A 14,904-nucleotide genomic window follows, 5' to 3' on the forward strand; every position below is an offset into this window, starting at 1 on the left:
GGCTGTCTACTGGGTTCATTAATTGCTGTTGTCAGTTTGAAGATTTGGCCCTCAATACCAGACAAAGTACTCCAGGGGAGCTTTCCGAACACTGCATAAAGATTCTTTGCTTGCTTGTTCTTCTTACCACCCGCCCACAACATCCCCAATTCTCCAACAGTTACCACATCACATTACTCAGCATGCTTGAGATCATGATTAACAATATGCCTTTAGAGTTCCTGTTTGTTGGCCTTTAAATCGTAGAGTCTGGGATGTAGCAGAAGGCTTCTGCACAACACCAAACTATACAACACCATCACCTTGCTCCTACTACCCACACTAACTTTGACCAATTGCTCTCATGACTGCTTTCAGCAACAATTTTGAGAAGTATTTCTTAGACCAGACTTGCTGTCACGTTGATAAATGATCTTCAGAATGCTTGTGAGTCTAGCATTGTGCTTATCAGTGGCAATGACAGTGCTTGCCAGAGCCTGGAACAGTGTCATAATAATTGTTCATATGTAAGTTTCTTCAACGTGCAGCCTTAGATTAATGCTTCCAAACCTCAGGGGGCATCCTGTCTCACATGCAGCTGAAATCTCCTGGTCCCTACAATCACATGCGCTCTCCTTCATTCGAAGGCTCTCCTCAGATATATCCTGCTGCTGCCATAGGTAGACCAGGCCAGTTAACGCTGATTGGGGCAACACGCACGTAATTGAGAAGTCAATTGGTGTAGTGGTGAATTGACAGTGAAGTAGAACGGTTTCAAACACTGTAAAATGACTGCAACAGGAACCATCCATTTATCCATGCTAAAACAATGGATTAGAAGATGAATTTTTGGATAGAAATGGATAGTAAAAGGTACAGATCATACTTGTCTGACAATACCTCCTCAAGGCCTGAAAGTTTGGCTTTCAGTTCACGTATGCAGGATTCCGACTTGTATTTCCTCTCTGTGAGATCTTTATTGGCAGTCTCCAACTCAGAGATCCTGGCTTCTAAATGCTGTGCAGTTCTGCTGCTAGCTGTCTCCCTGTCGTTCTTCAGTTTTTCATACTGAAGTTGGCACTGCGTTTGAATCTGAAACACAAGGATAATGCACATTACTCAAATTACTGTGTTAATGACAAGGTAGACACAGACAAAATCATTACCATTAGACAGTCAATGAACACAAGTACATCAGTCAACACAGTTCGTGTTTAAATAATTAAAACCCAAGTCCACCCATAAATGGAAAATCAGCGAAAATAGCTCCAATGTACAATATACCACTGGGAGAAAAAAGTAATATGAACTAACCAGAAAAAACAAATAAAAAGAACTTCTCTGTAAGTGATGAGGCTCCAGTGACTTTCTATTAGGGCTAAATACACTAGGGTGAAAAACATCTGGAACGTTTATTTAATCTTATTCATAATTGCTATTGAATATTGTTGTCGAGCGTAATAGAAATGCATTTTAAGAATTTGTGATTGCTTTCCAATGTACTGCTACATAGACTTGCACCACTTCTTCAACATATTATAGGAGAGCCTACTCAGGAGTCCAACAGAGATGCATTGTTAACTCAATGTGTGTTTCACATCCGTATCAGTGACTTTGAGAAAGTGCTTTACCAAACTCACCAATCTTGTATACGAAGCACTTTCAAGCGCTACTCTATGCACACGATTTGTTGTTCTTTTACCAAACTCAAGGACTAAAACCGGTTTTGAAGCATTGGCTGCAGACTCGGAGGCCAATTATCGAAACTCAGCAAACTCCAAATAATTATATTTAGATAGTAACTATATATCCGTTGAAAATCTCACAAGAGAAGAAATGGGCACTCCCGGGCAAGGTAATGCTTTTCTGATATTTTTATTCAAGCGTATCCATTCTGTGATGCGCTTTTCAAAGTTACACTGGCCTCTGGCCCAAATCAGTTTTAAAGACACAGCAAATCATGAATTTGTATTCAAGCATATCTATTCTCTGACACGTTTTTCAAAGTTACACTGGCCTCTCACCCAAATCAGTTTTAAAGAGACAGCAAATCATGGATATAGAACATAACTCCTTTTACAATTATTCTTTCTTCATCTATTCACCATGATTTTCTTTGCAAAACAAATTCATTGTCTCACATAAATTACAATGTAGTTTTTTTTAGAATGTACATTTTTTTGCAGTTTTTATATTTTTCTAAAACTCATTTACAGAAGAAGTCTTAAACTCTAATCAGCGCGCAATTCAATGTGTACGAAACTTCGACATGGGAACTCAGAGGTCTAAATAGGCAAAGCTCTATCTCGGGCAAGTGCCCAAGTTTAATAATTTCCAACTTAGATTCACGGATACTAAAAGATTTTCTAAAACCACTTGGAGTCTGCTCAATTGCCTATAATCAATCCCTCTTCATTAGACTTATAAAATAATGAACATGAATAAATATGAATAAATAGAAATCATTAGAAATGTATATATATAAATATATATCCAATTAGTCATCTACAGGCACACCCAATGCACCATGGTATCAATTCATGTAGAAATAAATAACTTCAATATATCATATGATATAGAAAAAAAATTCTCCTTGGGATATAAAGGAATAAATACTCATTATATACATTAGATTATGTCTAAAACTTCCATTCATAATATAGCTCCATAGTATTTATCAATAAATAAGTCACCATCTAGAGGGAAGGTATTCACAAGGAATAATTTGATAGCAATACTGGATCAGAAGTTACAGTCCATCTACTTTTTACACAGGCAAGCCCCTACTTTTGTGGCACATAGGAAGATAGAAAACTTGGTCCTAACTATAGCTACCTACTGGTGACCGGCAGTAGGAGATTATATATATATATATCTATATATATATTTATATATATATATATATATATATATCTATATATATATTTATATATATATATATATATATATATATACATCCATATCCTACTGGCGGTCATCAGTGGGTCGCTATAGTTAGGACCTAGTTTTCATAGGAAGAGTGTTTGATTTGCCAATATGTTTGGTGCGGTTTAACAAATCTTCACACATTTTTCAAAACTAATACAATGTTTAGTTCAGCTATAGTTTTATAAATTTCAGGGTGATCCGTCAAGTGGGGGTAAAGAAAAAAAGGGGGTCCCACAACCCATTTTTCCCCTGTTAATTCCTAAAGGGATTTTGAATAGGTCTACAGCCCGAACTGCTGACTGGCATTACACCAGATTTGGCAGAAAGCTAGCTCTTGGTCAAGAAAGCATGCTTTTTTTGTTACTTCTTGTATATCCGTTCAGTAGTTTTAGAGATATTAACCAAAAACCAAACTTGTATATCTAAGGATGCGGAAACTCTGCAGATCCACTCGTGGTGGACCTGCAGGTCCATGCACCACAGCAGAGCCCTAATTGGTTGGCCACAACCTGAAGGAATAGTTGCAGCTGCCATTTTATGTGACAGGGAGTGTTCCACAGAGCTGAAAATATGTTTGTATATTAAATAAAGAGGTGAGGTAAGAGATTTCCTGACCCCTTATGTGTTTTAAGAAAGAGGTCCAAGCACGTTTACTGTGTTCGGAAATGCAAAAATAATTTTTACCACTCATGAGACCTGTGGATCCTTCGTGGAGCTCAGCGCAGCTCTGCAAGGGCTCCACGGGTCTAACAACACTCAAAAAAATAAATATATGTCCAAAGAATTGAGGATGCGCTCAACAGCAGGAAGCTTGGACAAAAGCTCTGTATTAACGCGTGAATCTTGCCGTCATGTCTGGATTAGTTGCGATGCCTGATGCGTTTTGGGTCAAACTCGACCCTTGTTCACAGGCTGTGGCAGGAATCGGGTGCAGCTTCTCAGTCATTACAATACTAGCATCTATTTGCATTTATGCCCCTCAGTGAGCTCTCAGAGGTGAGTCCGTTTTTCTAACACGGGGTGGGGCCACCTAGGACATTTCAGCAATTCCAGCAAGTTCTATTTTGACCTTTATTCTGCCTCTTCCTGCTAATTTCGGACTTATTCTGCCACTTTCTGCTCATTTCTAACCTTTATTTTGCCTCTTTCTGCTTTTTTCTGACCTTTTTCTGCCTCTTGCTGCTCGTTTCCGACCTCCAATTTGCATCTTTCTGCTCGTTTCTAGCCTTTATACTGCCTTTTTCTGCTAGTGTCTGACCTTGCCTCTTTCTGCTCATTTCTGTCATTTGTTGTCCCTCTTTCAGCACGTTTCAGATCTTTATTTTGTGTCTTACAGCCTGTTTCTGGCCTTTATTTTTGCCTCTTTCTACTCATTTCTGATCTATATTTTGCATCTTTCTGCTCATTGCTGACCTTTATTCTTCCTCTTCCTGCTTGTTTAAGACGTCTATTCTGTCTCTTGCATCTCATTTATGACGGTTATTCTGCCTCTTTCTGATTATTTCTCACCTTTATTCTGCCTCTTGCCGCCTATTTCTGACATTTATTCTGCCTCTTTGAGCTCATTTCTCTCTTTATCGTGCCTCTTTCTGACCCTTACTATGCCTCTTTCTGCTCATTTCTGACCTCTATTCTGCCTCTTGCTGCTCATTCTATTCTGCCTCTTCCTACTCCTTTCTGAACTATATTCTGCTTCTTTGCTGCTTATTTTTGATCTTTGTTCCGCCTTTTTCTGTTCGTTCAGGTTAGATGCCTGGGTTGACCACAGTTTCTAATGTTTATGCTGAGCAGGAGGTGGCCTTTCCATTACTCCTGGAATTTACCCTAGATAAGGTTAAGGAGGCAATAATAAGAGACCCTCTAACAAGGCACCAGGACTGGATGGTGTGACTATGAACTTGTATAAATCATCTCTAGAACTGTGGGCCCCATCGCTGTGTAATTGTTTTAGTGCTATTTCCAAGGAGGGATTTCCACAGTAATGGCACACTGCTGTGATTGTGCTGATTTTAAGAAGGGTAAGTCCCATTCACTAGGGTGCTATCAGCAGGCATCTTTGCTGGATTCTGCTGTGAAGCTTGTGGGGAAGCTGTACTAGAGCATCTTCTAAACTGGGTAAAGGAGATTGACATTCTGTTGGATGTGCAGTATAGGTATTGTGAGGGGCTTGGCATGATGGAGCAATGCTTAAAGATTAATCTACTGGTTAGCGAGTATATGTTCACAAACAGGGCTCCATCTGCCTGGCCTTCATGGACCTCTCCTGTGCTCTCCTGACAGAGTGGTCAGACCCAAACTATGGGAGATCTTATTAGATCTATGGGTGGAGGATGACTTGGAACAGTTTCTGAGAGCATTACACAATAGACAGGCAGCTTTCACCTTGGGAGAGGGGTGTGCCAGGGCTGTGTCATGGCTCCTTTTTGTTTCTTTTATATATTAATAGCCTGGGCACAGCCCTCTCCAATATAGTTTCAAAAGCCCTCCCAATTTGCAGGAAAAAGGTCTCCATTTTATTATATGCAGAAGATAAGGTTTTACTCTCAACAACCCCTAATGGTCTTAATTATTAATTTCAAGAATTTGTACCTTTTATGAGGACATTAGGTTTGGTTACCAATCAAACAAAAACCATTATCATGGCCTGCAAGCCTAGGCAACAAAAGGTGCAGGATTTATTTTACCAGTCCACCCTGTTGCCCAGGCCCGGACTTTTCATATTCGAGCATAGTTATGTGTGCAAGGGGAAATTGAGAACCCAATATTGCTAAAGTGCGTCAGAACTTTGCAAGCTCATGGGGTATATTTTTAATTTGGCGAACCGCATTGGTGAAAAAAACTAAAGCCCCCTTTCCTTGGGGTTCTATAGAAGTAAATGCCTACCAGCCCTTACATATGGCTCAGGAGTCTGGAGTCATTCCAATACGAGTACCCTCCAAGGTGAGCAAAACAGGGTGTTTATGCAATTTCTAGCTGTCCCACCTGCCTGTTCTATTTACGTTATGCATCTGGATCCTGGGAGGGACTATGCCGAAGATATCAAGTTTCCCCCAACACTCTACTGGGGTTCGATTTGGGCAAACCCACATACTTCCCTAAATATTGAGATTATAAATGACTGTCTCTCATGTGAGAAAGGCGTGAAAATCCTCTGGTTCAACTATATTAAGACAGAACTGATTAAGTTGGAATGGCCGCCTTTTTTCTCCAACCTAGCTGCTATTTCGAAAACTGACTTGGCCTGGGTGAAAACAACATTTAAATCAAGCATGAGAACTCTCAAATAACAACTTGAACTTAATAAACTGACTGTTAGGGAGTATGTGGAGCTGCATATCTCAGTAACCATGGAACCATATTTGGAATGGATTGACTGTTCCTGTGTCAGATTATTAAAGTGAAGTTAGGTTTTGTGCGATGGTACTTTGTCTTTTCCCTCGGTCCCTTAGAGTCATCTAAAGTACTGATGCATCCATGAAATGAATCCTCATCCACAGACTCTGCATTTTCTTTTCATTTTTATCTTGATCTCAGCAAAAGTTTCCTAAATCCTATGTTAGGGAGTGGTACATCAGAAACTCTTGATTAGCCCTGGCCTAATTGCAGCACCTTGATTCCCCTTCTTACTGTATTAATGTTTGCTCATTTTCCAAATCTGCCATTAGCAGAAGGAAATCATTGGTGTTTTAATGGGATGGCACATTTTTGGTGGGTTGTTATATCTCAATCTTTGAGGGACCTGCTGTGATTATTGATCATTTTTTAAAAGATGTTGGGTCAACTATGTGGGTTTTAGCTTTTTTTCTCAATTTGTTCTCAATAGTGGCATTGTACCTTGGGCCTCATGTGATCTTATGTAATTTGATAGCTGTACTTTATTTTCATTTACCTCATAGGCAAGAGGAAGGGAAACATGCACTTTATCTGCCTTTACCTCACATGGAAGAAGTAAGGAACTACTGAGGGCCGAATTAGCTCTGTTAGCTATGAGTACGGCACTTTGTGTCATTGGTTGGTTTTTTTGATAATAAGGATGGGTATTAGCTGGTGTTTAAAAAAAAATAAATAATCAATTTTAATGTAATGGATTGCTGGGTGTATATTTGTGATTTTTTAATGTGCTGTTTTGGCTACTTTTGTAACCGAAATATAGTGACTTTGATATAGATCAATGTTTAGATTTGGGTAGGAGAATGAAAGAAAATCGTAATGCAGGAGGTAAAGGTGAGGTGCACGCCTTGGCATATTCACAGGGTAAACAATGGAGAATGAGATCTGCAGTTAAAGGTCAAGAAACCATTTTAATGGCCAACCAAGATTGTTGCCTTTCTTTGATTATCATTGGCCTTGTTGTAAGGGTTGATAGACCGAGTGCAGTCTCAGGAGATGGGTAGCTTGTTAAATCATGGTAAACGGCAAATAGCAATTGAGTCAGAGGAATGTCTGCAGAAAAGCACGTTATCACGAAAAAGGGTGGGATTCATAGTTATTCATTTTAGTTTTTTCAATCAGCAGAGTTAGTTTCATTTACCCAGATGTGAATATCACCTCGGATAGATAAGGGAGAGTTTATTCAGGGGCCCTTGAGGATGGTAAAGCTGAGATCCCATATGGTTTTTTCAAAACTTCCTTTTAGTCCTCAATTATGGTTTTCAATTCTTACTGATCAAAAGTGACATTAAGATCAAGTATTCTCTGTTAGTGTTTTTAAATGTTTGTAAATGAGAAGGTAACTTCAAAATGGTGACTGCAGTTTTCCTGTTTCATTGGCAATTCTTTGGCTTAGGAAATCCACATGGGGTGAGCTGCCTAATTGTTTCACAACTAGCTGCTTCGTGACTGAGCGCCGGTCCGGTGGGCGTAGGTGTAGATGCAATTTTCTCACGCCATACAGCTTGTTAGTTGTTAGCACAGGTCCCACCCCAGCAGTCGATGGGGACCGTCTACAGCTACTGAGGGGCGGATTGCAACACAGGAACTCTTCCTATTCCAGTCTCTGACCCTTCAGGTAGTATCAGCTACACTCCCTAGCCCAACCAGGGCTTCTTTTCTAGTTTATGAGCACTTTTTAGGTCCTGACGAATTGCCGCTATGGCATGAAACATGTTGACCTGAGCACTAATGAGGGTTGAACGGGTCTCCCACCCATAGTTCGGTTGAGTCCCCAGACCCCTCTCGTTTTTAAATAAGGTAGTTAGCTACATGAATAAAGTGACTAGAGTAGACTACACTAACCTTTTTTAATACACCTCACCTCACGCTCACTACTTCACAACTTGGGCCCGTCACACTCACTCAATCAAACGGCCTGGAACAAAATATCTCCGTCAAAGTGTAGCACTCAGTGCTACCCATCAGGCATTGCAGCGTCGGCTTGACGTAGGAGCAGAAAGCCGATGATGACACGAAGCAATTGGCTGGTGATATGACAGTAGCCGTTAAACCAACCTATTGTGTGAGGCATCTCCAGTTCCAACAAGGGACATGTGCCCCTGATTTTTCACAAACAATCACACCTGGAGAGAGGAAGGAATATCACTCTTCCATTTTAATACCACTCCTTAGGGGAACTTTGTGCACCTTCTTTGTATACTGCCTAATTGTTTGCCAGATCTAAACTGAAAACAGGTATGGCTGCTGCCATCAGTATTTATTTTTATTACCCTTGTAGAACCAAGTAATTTCTATTTTTATTTACCCTTACAGCAGGGATGCCTCCATGCATTCGTGGTAGAACCAAAAAAAGCCATTCTTCAACTTCTATGATTTAACCTAACAGAAAGGCAGCCTATAATGTGTGTTCATGGAAATTATGTCTTCAGAAAGTTAGAGGCATTATCCCCATGAAATATGGTTGATACAACTGTTTTTGTGCAATAAAACCAGCCAAAATGTAATACGTAGCAACATCAAAAATGAAATCAGAAAACTATGTGAAAAACCTTATTGTGACTTAAAAGCAATTGTTTGAGGCTTTCTAGTGGTCCAGAACTGAGACTATTAAATTGCAGCAGTCTAATTTCTTAATCGAACAGGGACCTACGTTGCATTATGTGTGTTAATTGGCACTATTCACAATCAATACAAAATACTCCACCACTAAAACAAATGTAAGTGTTAGGATTGAATTAATCAGAAATTGTTCCCAAATGACTCAAAATAAATGATTCTTAAATAGAGCCTTATGTCATGATTCAAAAGATGACCCTTGCCCAAAAGGTACATCAAAATATGATCCGCTCGCTCACCTGCACAGCTTTGGCCCTCTCAGCAGCAAGTTCTTGTGCATGTTTGTTTGTCAATATAGATGACTGGGATGTCCATTCATTTCGTAGTTTTTCTAGCTCTTTACTCTTCTCTGATAGAGCCTAAAATGTCAAAACAAATGAGAAAGAATGAAACGCTAAAGAATACAAAGACAGATTATTATGCTATTGAAAGTGAAAATGCTTAGTTATTGATCATATCGCTATAACACAAGTGCTAACGAATGAGAAGAAGTAAGCATTGGCAAAGTCAACAGGTCTTGGTGGTAAAATCCTATTGCCCTGGTCAACGCTTTCTTAGTGTTATTAACTGCTGCAAAGATATGTGCAACCATGGCTATCCTCTTAACATGGGCTTGTTTAAAAAAAACATTCAAAAGTGGCTGCTATTGATATGCATCCACGGCAGTTATGCATTGTGTTTTGTTTTAACAAATGGCATTTATAGATGTCTGTGCTTGATTAGCACTCAACTGCAGTGGCCGTCTTTGAATGGGATTTCTTAAGATAAAACAAACCCATCAAAAGATGCCTGCTGTGCATAATAGGTTAGCCATCTTGGAGTGGTCAGATAATAATTTTAAATTGGCTATCCAGCAATAGCATAACAGGCAAAAAAGTATAAATCATTTTTTCAAAAGTTTGAAAAATAAATAAACAAAAGGGTGAGGGTTCTAGATGATCCTCGGTGGGAGGTTTGACATGGGGGTAGAGGAGAGAGGGATGGAGAGGAGAGAAGTCAGGTGAAGAGAGGAGAAGAGGAAATAGTCCCTCCCCTGCAATAAAAACAAACAAGGTCTGAAATCGGCAGTGGAAGGATACATCATCCAATGAAAACATTGTGATACCGAAATGCTCCTAAGCGGGGCACAGAAATAGGGAGGAAATATATCTAATTTGGAGCAGGAATGTGAGTCAGACAGCAAAGCTAGCTAATCTTAAGCAAGGGGCTGACCCAAAGCCCACTCTAAGTGGAGGACATGTCTTGGAAATAAAAGGTCTTGCCTAGACCGAACACGTTGTCAGTAGCGGATACCTAAAACAGTGATGCCAGTTTAAAAAGTTTTGTATAGCTCAAACTTTAGATTTGCTCAGTACTTGAGAATGAGGATAAACTTGCAAATATAATGGAAAAACTCGAGTCATCCATGCAGGTATCCTATTTTTTTTTATGTTCAAAATATTTTATTACATTTTTGCATAGATGCAACCAACAAAGACAATACACAAAACAATACTATATAGCAAAAATACCTAAAAACAAAATTCATACAATAAGCAATATCAATAAAAAGAAGAAAAAATACATCAGGTAAAAGATATTAAATACTCAAAAGAAACATAAGAGGGAAGGGAAGGAAGGGGTTACATAGAACCGAGAATGCATAACCAATCTAAAGAGCTACATAAATACAGCCTAAGAGTAAACAGTATATTAAGAATTAAGAATAATACAATTAGTACAATATTAAGAAGATAAATAAGAATTAATAGGTAACCAAAAGGATCCATAAGACAAACAATTGTCATTAATCCCTTTTAGTGATAGTTGGTTACCTCTTCTTAAAAAGATAACCCAAGACCACCAAGCATTAACAGATAAAAGAGAAGCATCTTTGCAACAAAAAGTGATAGATTTTAAAGCAGCAGAAACTAAGAAATTAAAAAGTTTACCTTCTAAATCAGGTAAAAGGTGAGGAACAATAGCAGATTTACATATTAAGGAATAAGAAACATCAATTTGAATATTAAAAATCTTTTGTAAGATATTCCAAACATCAGACCAAAATTTGAAAATAATGGACAATCAAAAAGCATATGTTGTAAAATACCTGGGTGCAGTTTACAATGCCAACACTCTTCAGGCGGAATAAGTATAGCTCGGAATAATCGTGAAGGAGTCCATAAACAATTATAGAATATATAGGCATTAGTTGGATAAATCGAAACAGGTAACCAACCAGAAATGTTACTGAGCCAAATATCTTTCCATATGTCCATAGATAAATCAAGTGAAAGTTCATTGTTTCAAAAAGTAGCAATCATCTCTATATTATTACCTAAAGAATTAGATACCTTTTTATATAGAATGGAAACACCATGAGACGAGTAAGAAATTGTTTGAATATAAAGTGATAAATCAGCAGGCATATTAGAGGGAATATCATTAGGGAAGGAGCCTAAGATGGAATTGCATACATTCTGATACTTGACATAGTCATATTCAAGAAAACCAAATCTTATTTGCAATATTTCAAAAGGAAAAAAAGTATTATTATAATGAACATCCTTGAGATAAAAAATACTGTCTTTAATCCAAGAATACCAATAATTAATATTCTTATCTAATTTAATAACATCACTATACCATAATGATAATTCAATTGTATTGTTCATAGGAGAAAGAAAAATTAAATCAGGTCATTAAATAACATTTTAGTAGATTTAACAATAACAGATTTTTGAAACAATTTAGCATTATTATGCATGGACACCAGAGAAGGTAAAGGAAATGGACTTACTATTGATTGTTCAATATTAAGCCAAGCAGGCAGGCTACATAAAAAGGAATGATTAAACCACAACAAACTTTGTTTTAGGATAAATGCTTTTTGATAAAGAAAAAAGTCTGGAATACCAAATCCAGCATTTCGTTTAGGTACTTTTAATGTTTTGTAACTTATGCGAGGAGGTTTGTTGTTCCATAAAAATTTAGATAAACATTTATCAATATCTTTATAAAACTTTAGTGGAAATTGTGTAGGAATCATGGCAAGGGTATAAAAGATTTTGGGAGCAATATTCATTTTAATTGAATCCATTCTGCCCCACCAGGAAAGATGCAATGATAACCATTTAAACGTCTTCACTTTAATATAATTAAGGATAAAATCACAATTTAAAGTTATGCTTGGTTTTATAGAAGAGGCAAATAAAATCCCAAGATATTTTAACTTGCCCTTTTGCCAAATAATTTCCGGGATGGGAAGCATATCAGGAGTACAGTAAACATTTAAAGGAAAAAAATCTGTTTTGTTGGTATTTAATGTATAACCAGAAATGTTAGAATATTTAGTTATAATATCCATTAAAAAGGGAAACGAAAATACAGGATCACTGATAAATAAAAGCACATCTTCCGCATAAGCAAGGGTTTTTATAGTAACATTATTAATGTTAATTCCTTTAATATTATCACATTTTTCTATTGAAATAAGAAAGGGTTCAATGTCAATTAAAAATAATAGAGGAGAAAGAGGACATCCTTGTCTAGTACCTCTAAAAAGTGAAAATTGGGAAGAGATTTGGCCGTTAATAAATAAACGGGCAGTAGGAGCGTAATATAAAGCTGAAATCATGCGAATAAAAGTGTCTCCAAAATTAAATGAGGATAATGTATGAAATCAAAATTGCCAACGAATTTTATCAAATGCTTTTTCAGCACCTAGGGATAAAATACCCGATGGGAGCAATAAAGAAGGGCTTTGTTCAATGACATGCAACAGAGATCTTGTGTTATTAGCAGAGTATCTATTCTTCATTAATCTCGATTTATCAGGGTGTATAATAGAATTTAAAATAGGCCCCAACCTGGAAGCAAGTATTTTAGCATATAATTTACAGTCCTGGTTAATTAAGGATATAGGACAATAATTGGGTCTTTATCTGGTTTCGGAAGTACTATAATTAGGGCTTCTGTAAAAGATCCAGCAGTAGAACCTGTTGATCCAAAGAATGTAAAAAGTTGGTGTAAAAAAGGCAAAAGGTGGGATTGAAATTCTTTATAAAATTCCGCTGGAATGCCATCAGGACCCGGAGATTTATTCTTTTTAAGGGATTTTATAGCTGATAAGATTTCCTCTTTAGTAATAGGAGTATCTAGACTATTCTTATCTGTTAGCGAGATTTGGGGTAAATCACAAGAATTTAGAAAGGAGTCTATTACAGACACATCTTGAGACTCTGGTCTATTATATAATGTAGAGTAAAATTCAAAAATTCATTAACAATATCATTGTGAGAGAGCAATTTTACCATGAGAACCATGAATAGAAGTAATTTGGGATTTATCTTTTTTAATGCGTAAATAATTAGCTAACATTCTGCCTGATCTATTGGCATGAAAACTAAATCTTGCTTTGGCATTAGAGATTCGAATACCAGCTCTTTTACTAAGATGTGAATTGAATTCATAACGTAATTTTTATAATTTAAACTTCTATTGAGGGTAATTGGATGTAATATAAAGTCGTTCAAATTTCCCAATCTGGTTCTGTAAGGTTTTACTGTTAGCATGAAAGGTTTTATTCTCATGAGCCGTAATAGAAATTGTTACCCCTCTAATATACGCTTTGACAGCATCCCATCTATTAATCAAAGAAGTGGATCCTTCAGGATTAAGAACAGAAAATTCTTGAATAGCAGTTAAAAGTTTAGCTTTGTTACTGTTCTTTAACATTATGCCAGTGTTCATTTGCCATCTAGATTGCTTGGTGTAAGTGGATTCCACATTCAAAACCAAAGAAATCATAGCATGATCTGAAATGTCAATGTTACCAATGCTAGGTGTGAATTCATTAGTTGCCTAGAAACCAGAAAACAATCAATTCTAGAATGGGAATTATGAGGATTGGAAAAGAATGTATAACATTTTTCTATAGGAAAATGTAATCTCCAAATATCAACTAATTTGGTAATTTTAAGAAAGGATTTAAAAGCTAAATAAACCTTAGAAGTTTGAAACTTAGTAAAAGACATCATATCTAGTAAAGCAGGGGTCTCCAAACCGGTCCTGGAGGGTCGGATCCATGCCAGATTTTTTGGATATCCCCATTCAGATACATGTAGTAATTTTAAAAATCTGGCATGGAACCGGCCCTCCAGGACTGGTTTGGGGACACCTGTAGTAAAGGGTCAAAAATAACATTAAAATCACCTCCAACAATTAAAGGAGCATTACCAAACTTTAGAACTTCAGTAGTGATATTATTCCAAAACACCGGGTCATCAGCCGTAGGTCCATAAACATTTAATAAAAAGAGAATGGAGTCATGAACTTTAATTTTAACTAATATATATCTACCTTCCTTATCAAAAGTTTTAATCAAAATTTGACAATGTAATTTGTTTGCAAAACCACCATTTTTCCTACTAATAGCAGGAGAAGATACAATAGTATCAACCCATTTCTTCTTCATGTACTCTAGGATCTTATCATCAATATGAGACTCTTGTATAGAACAAATATCAGTTTTGCAGCTACCAAAATAATCTAAAATCTTTGTACGCCTAACTGGATGGGATGTACGTTGTTACAAGGCATGCTTTTAGCACGCATGCTGTAACAACACGGTTTTTATAACGCATTCTTTTACAACGCATAACACAAAGGGGTGTTGGATAGTGAATATTTTAATTTACTATTCCAACACCAGTCCCCGTTGACACTAGGGAAGGTGTTGGAAAGTAAATTAAAAGTATTCCCTATCCTTGAGCGCCCCCCAGAGTCATGCGTTGTAATAGAATGCGATTTAAAAACCGCGTTGTAATAGCACTGCGTGCTAAAAGTTGCGTCATAAACGACGTTCCCCAACTGGATGACGTAACACTTTAACATTTAATGAAACAATTTTAATATTATGGAAATTAGCCATATGAGAAAAAAAAGGAAAATAGCTGAAGAAGAGGAAAAGAAAAAGAGATCAAGAAAAAGAGGAGAAGGTAGCTCCAG

At 37.2% G+C, this 14,904-nt stretch overlaps 1 protein-coding gene across 1 annotated transcript in view; it reads right to left on the reverse strand.

Annotated features, from left to right (window-relative positions):
• The window catches only part of LOC147727114 (spindle assembly abnormal protein 6 homolog), a 574,453-nt gene that overhangs the window by 296,405 nt on the left and 263,144 nt on the right, over positions 1 to 14,904 (reverse strand). Inside the window, exons 7-8 of the mRNA XM_086961156.1 lie at positions 9,156 to 9,275; positions 880 to 1,071 (exon numbers count right to left, since the gene is read on the reverse strand). Coding sequence (XP_086817282.1) covers positions 880 to 1,071; positions 9,156 to 9,275 — 312 coding nt within the window. The remainder of the gene's footprint in view (positions 1 to 879; positions 1,072 to 9,155; positions 9,276 to 14,904) is intronic.

This window comes from Lissotriton vulgaris, chromosome 3_1 (assembly GCF_964263255.1).
Source record: "Lissotriton vulgaris chromosome 3_1, aLisVul1.2, whole genome shotgun sequence".
NCBI lineage: Eukaryota > Metazoa > Chordata > Amphibia > Caudata > Salamandridae > Lissotriton > Lissotriton vulgaris.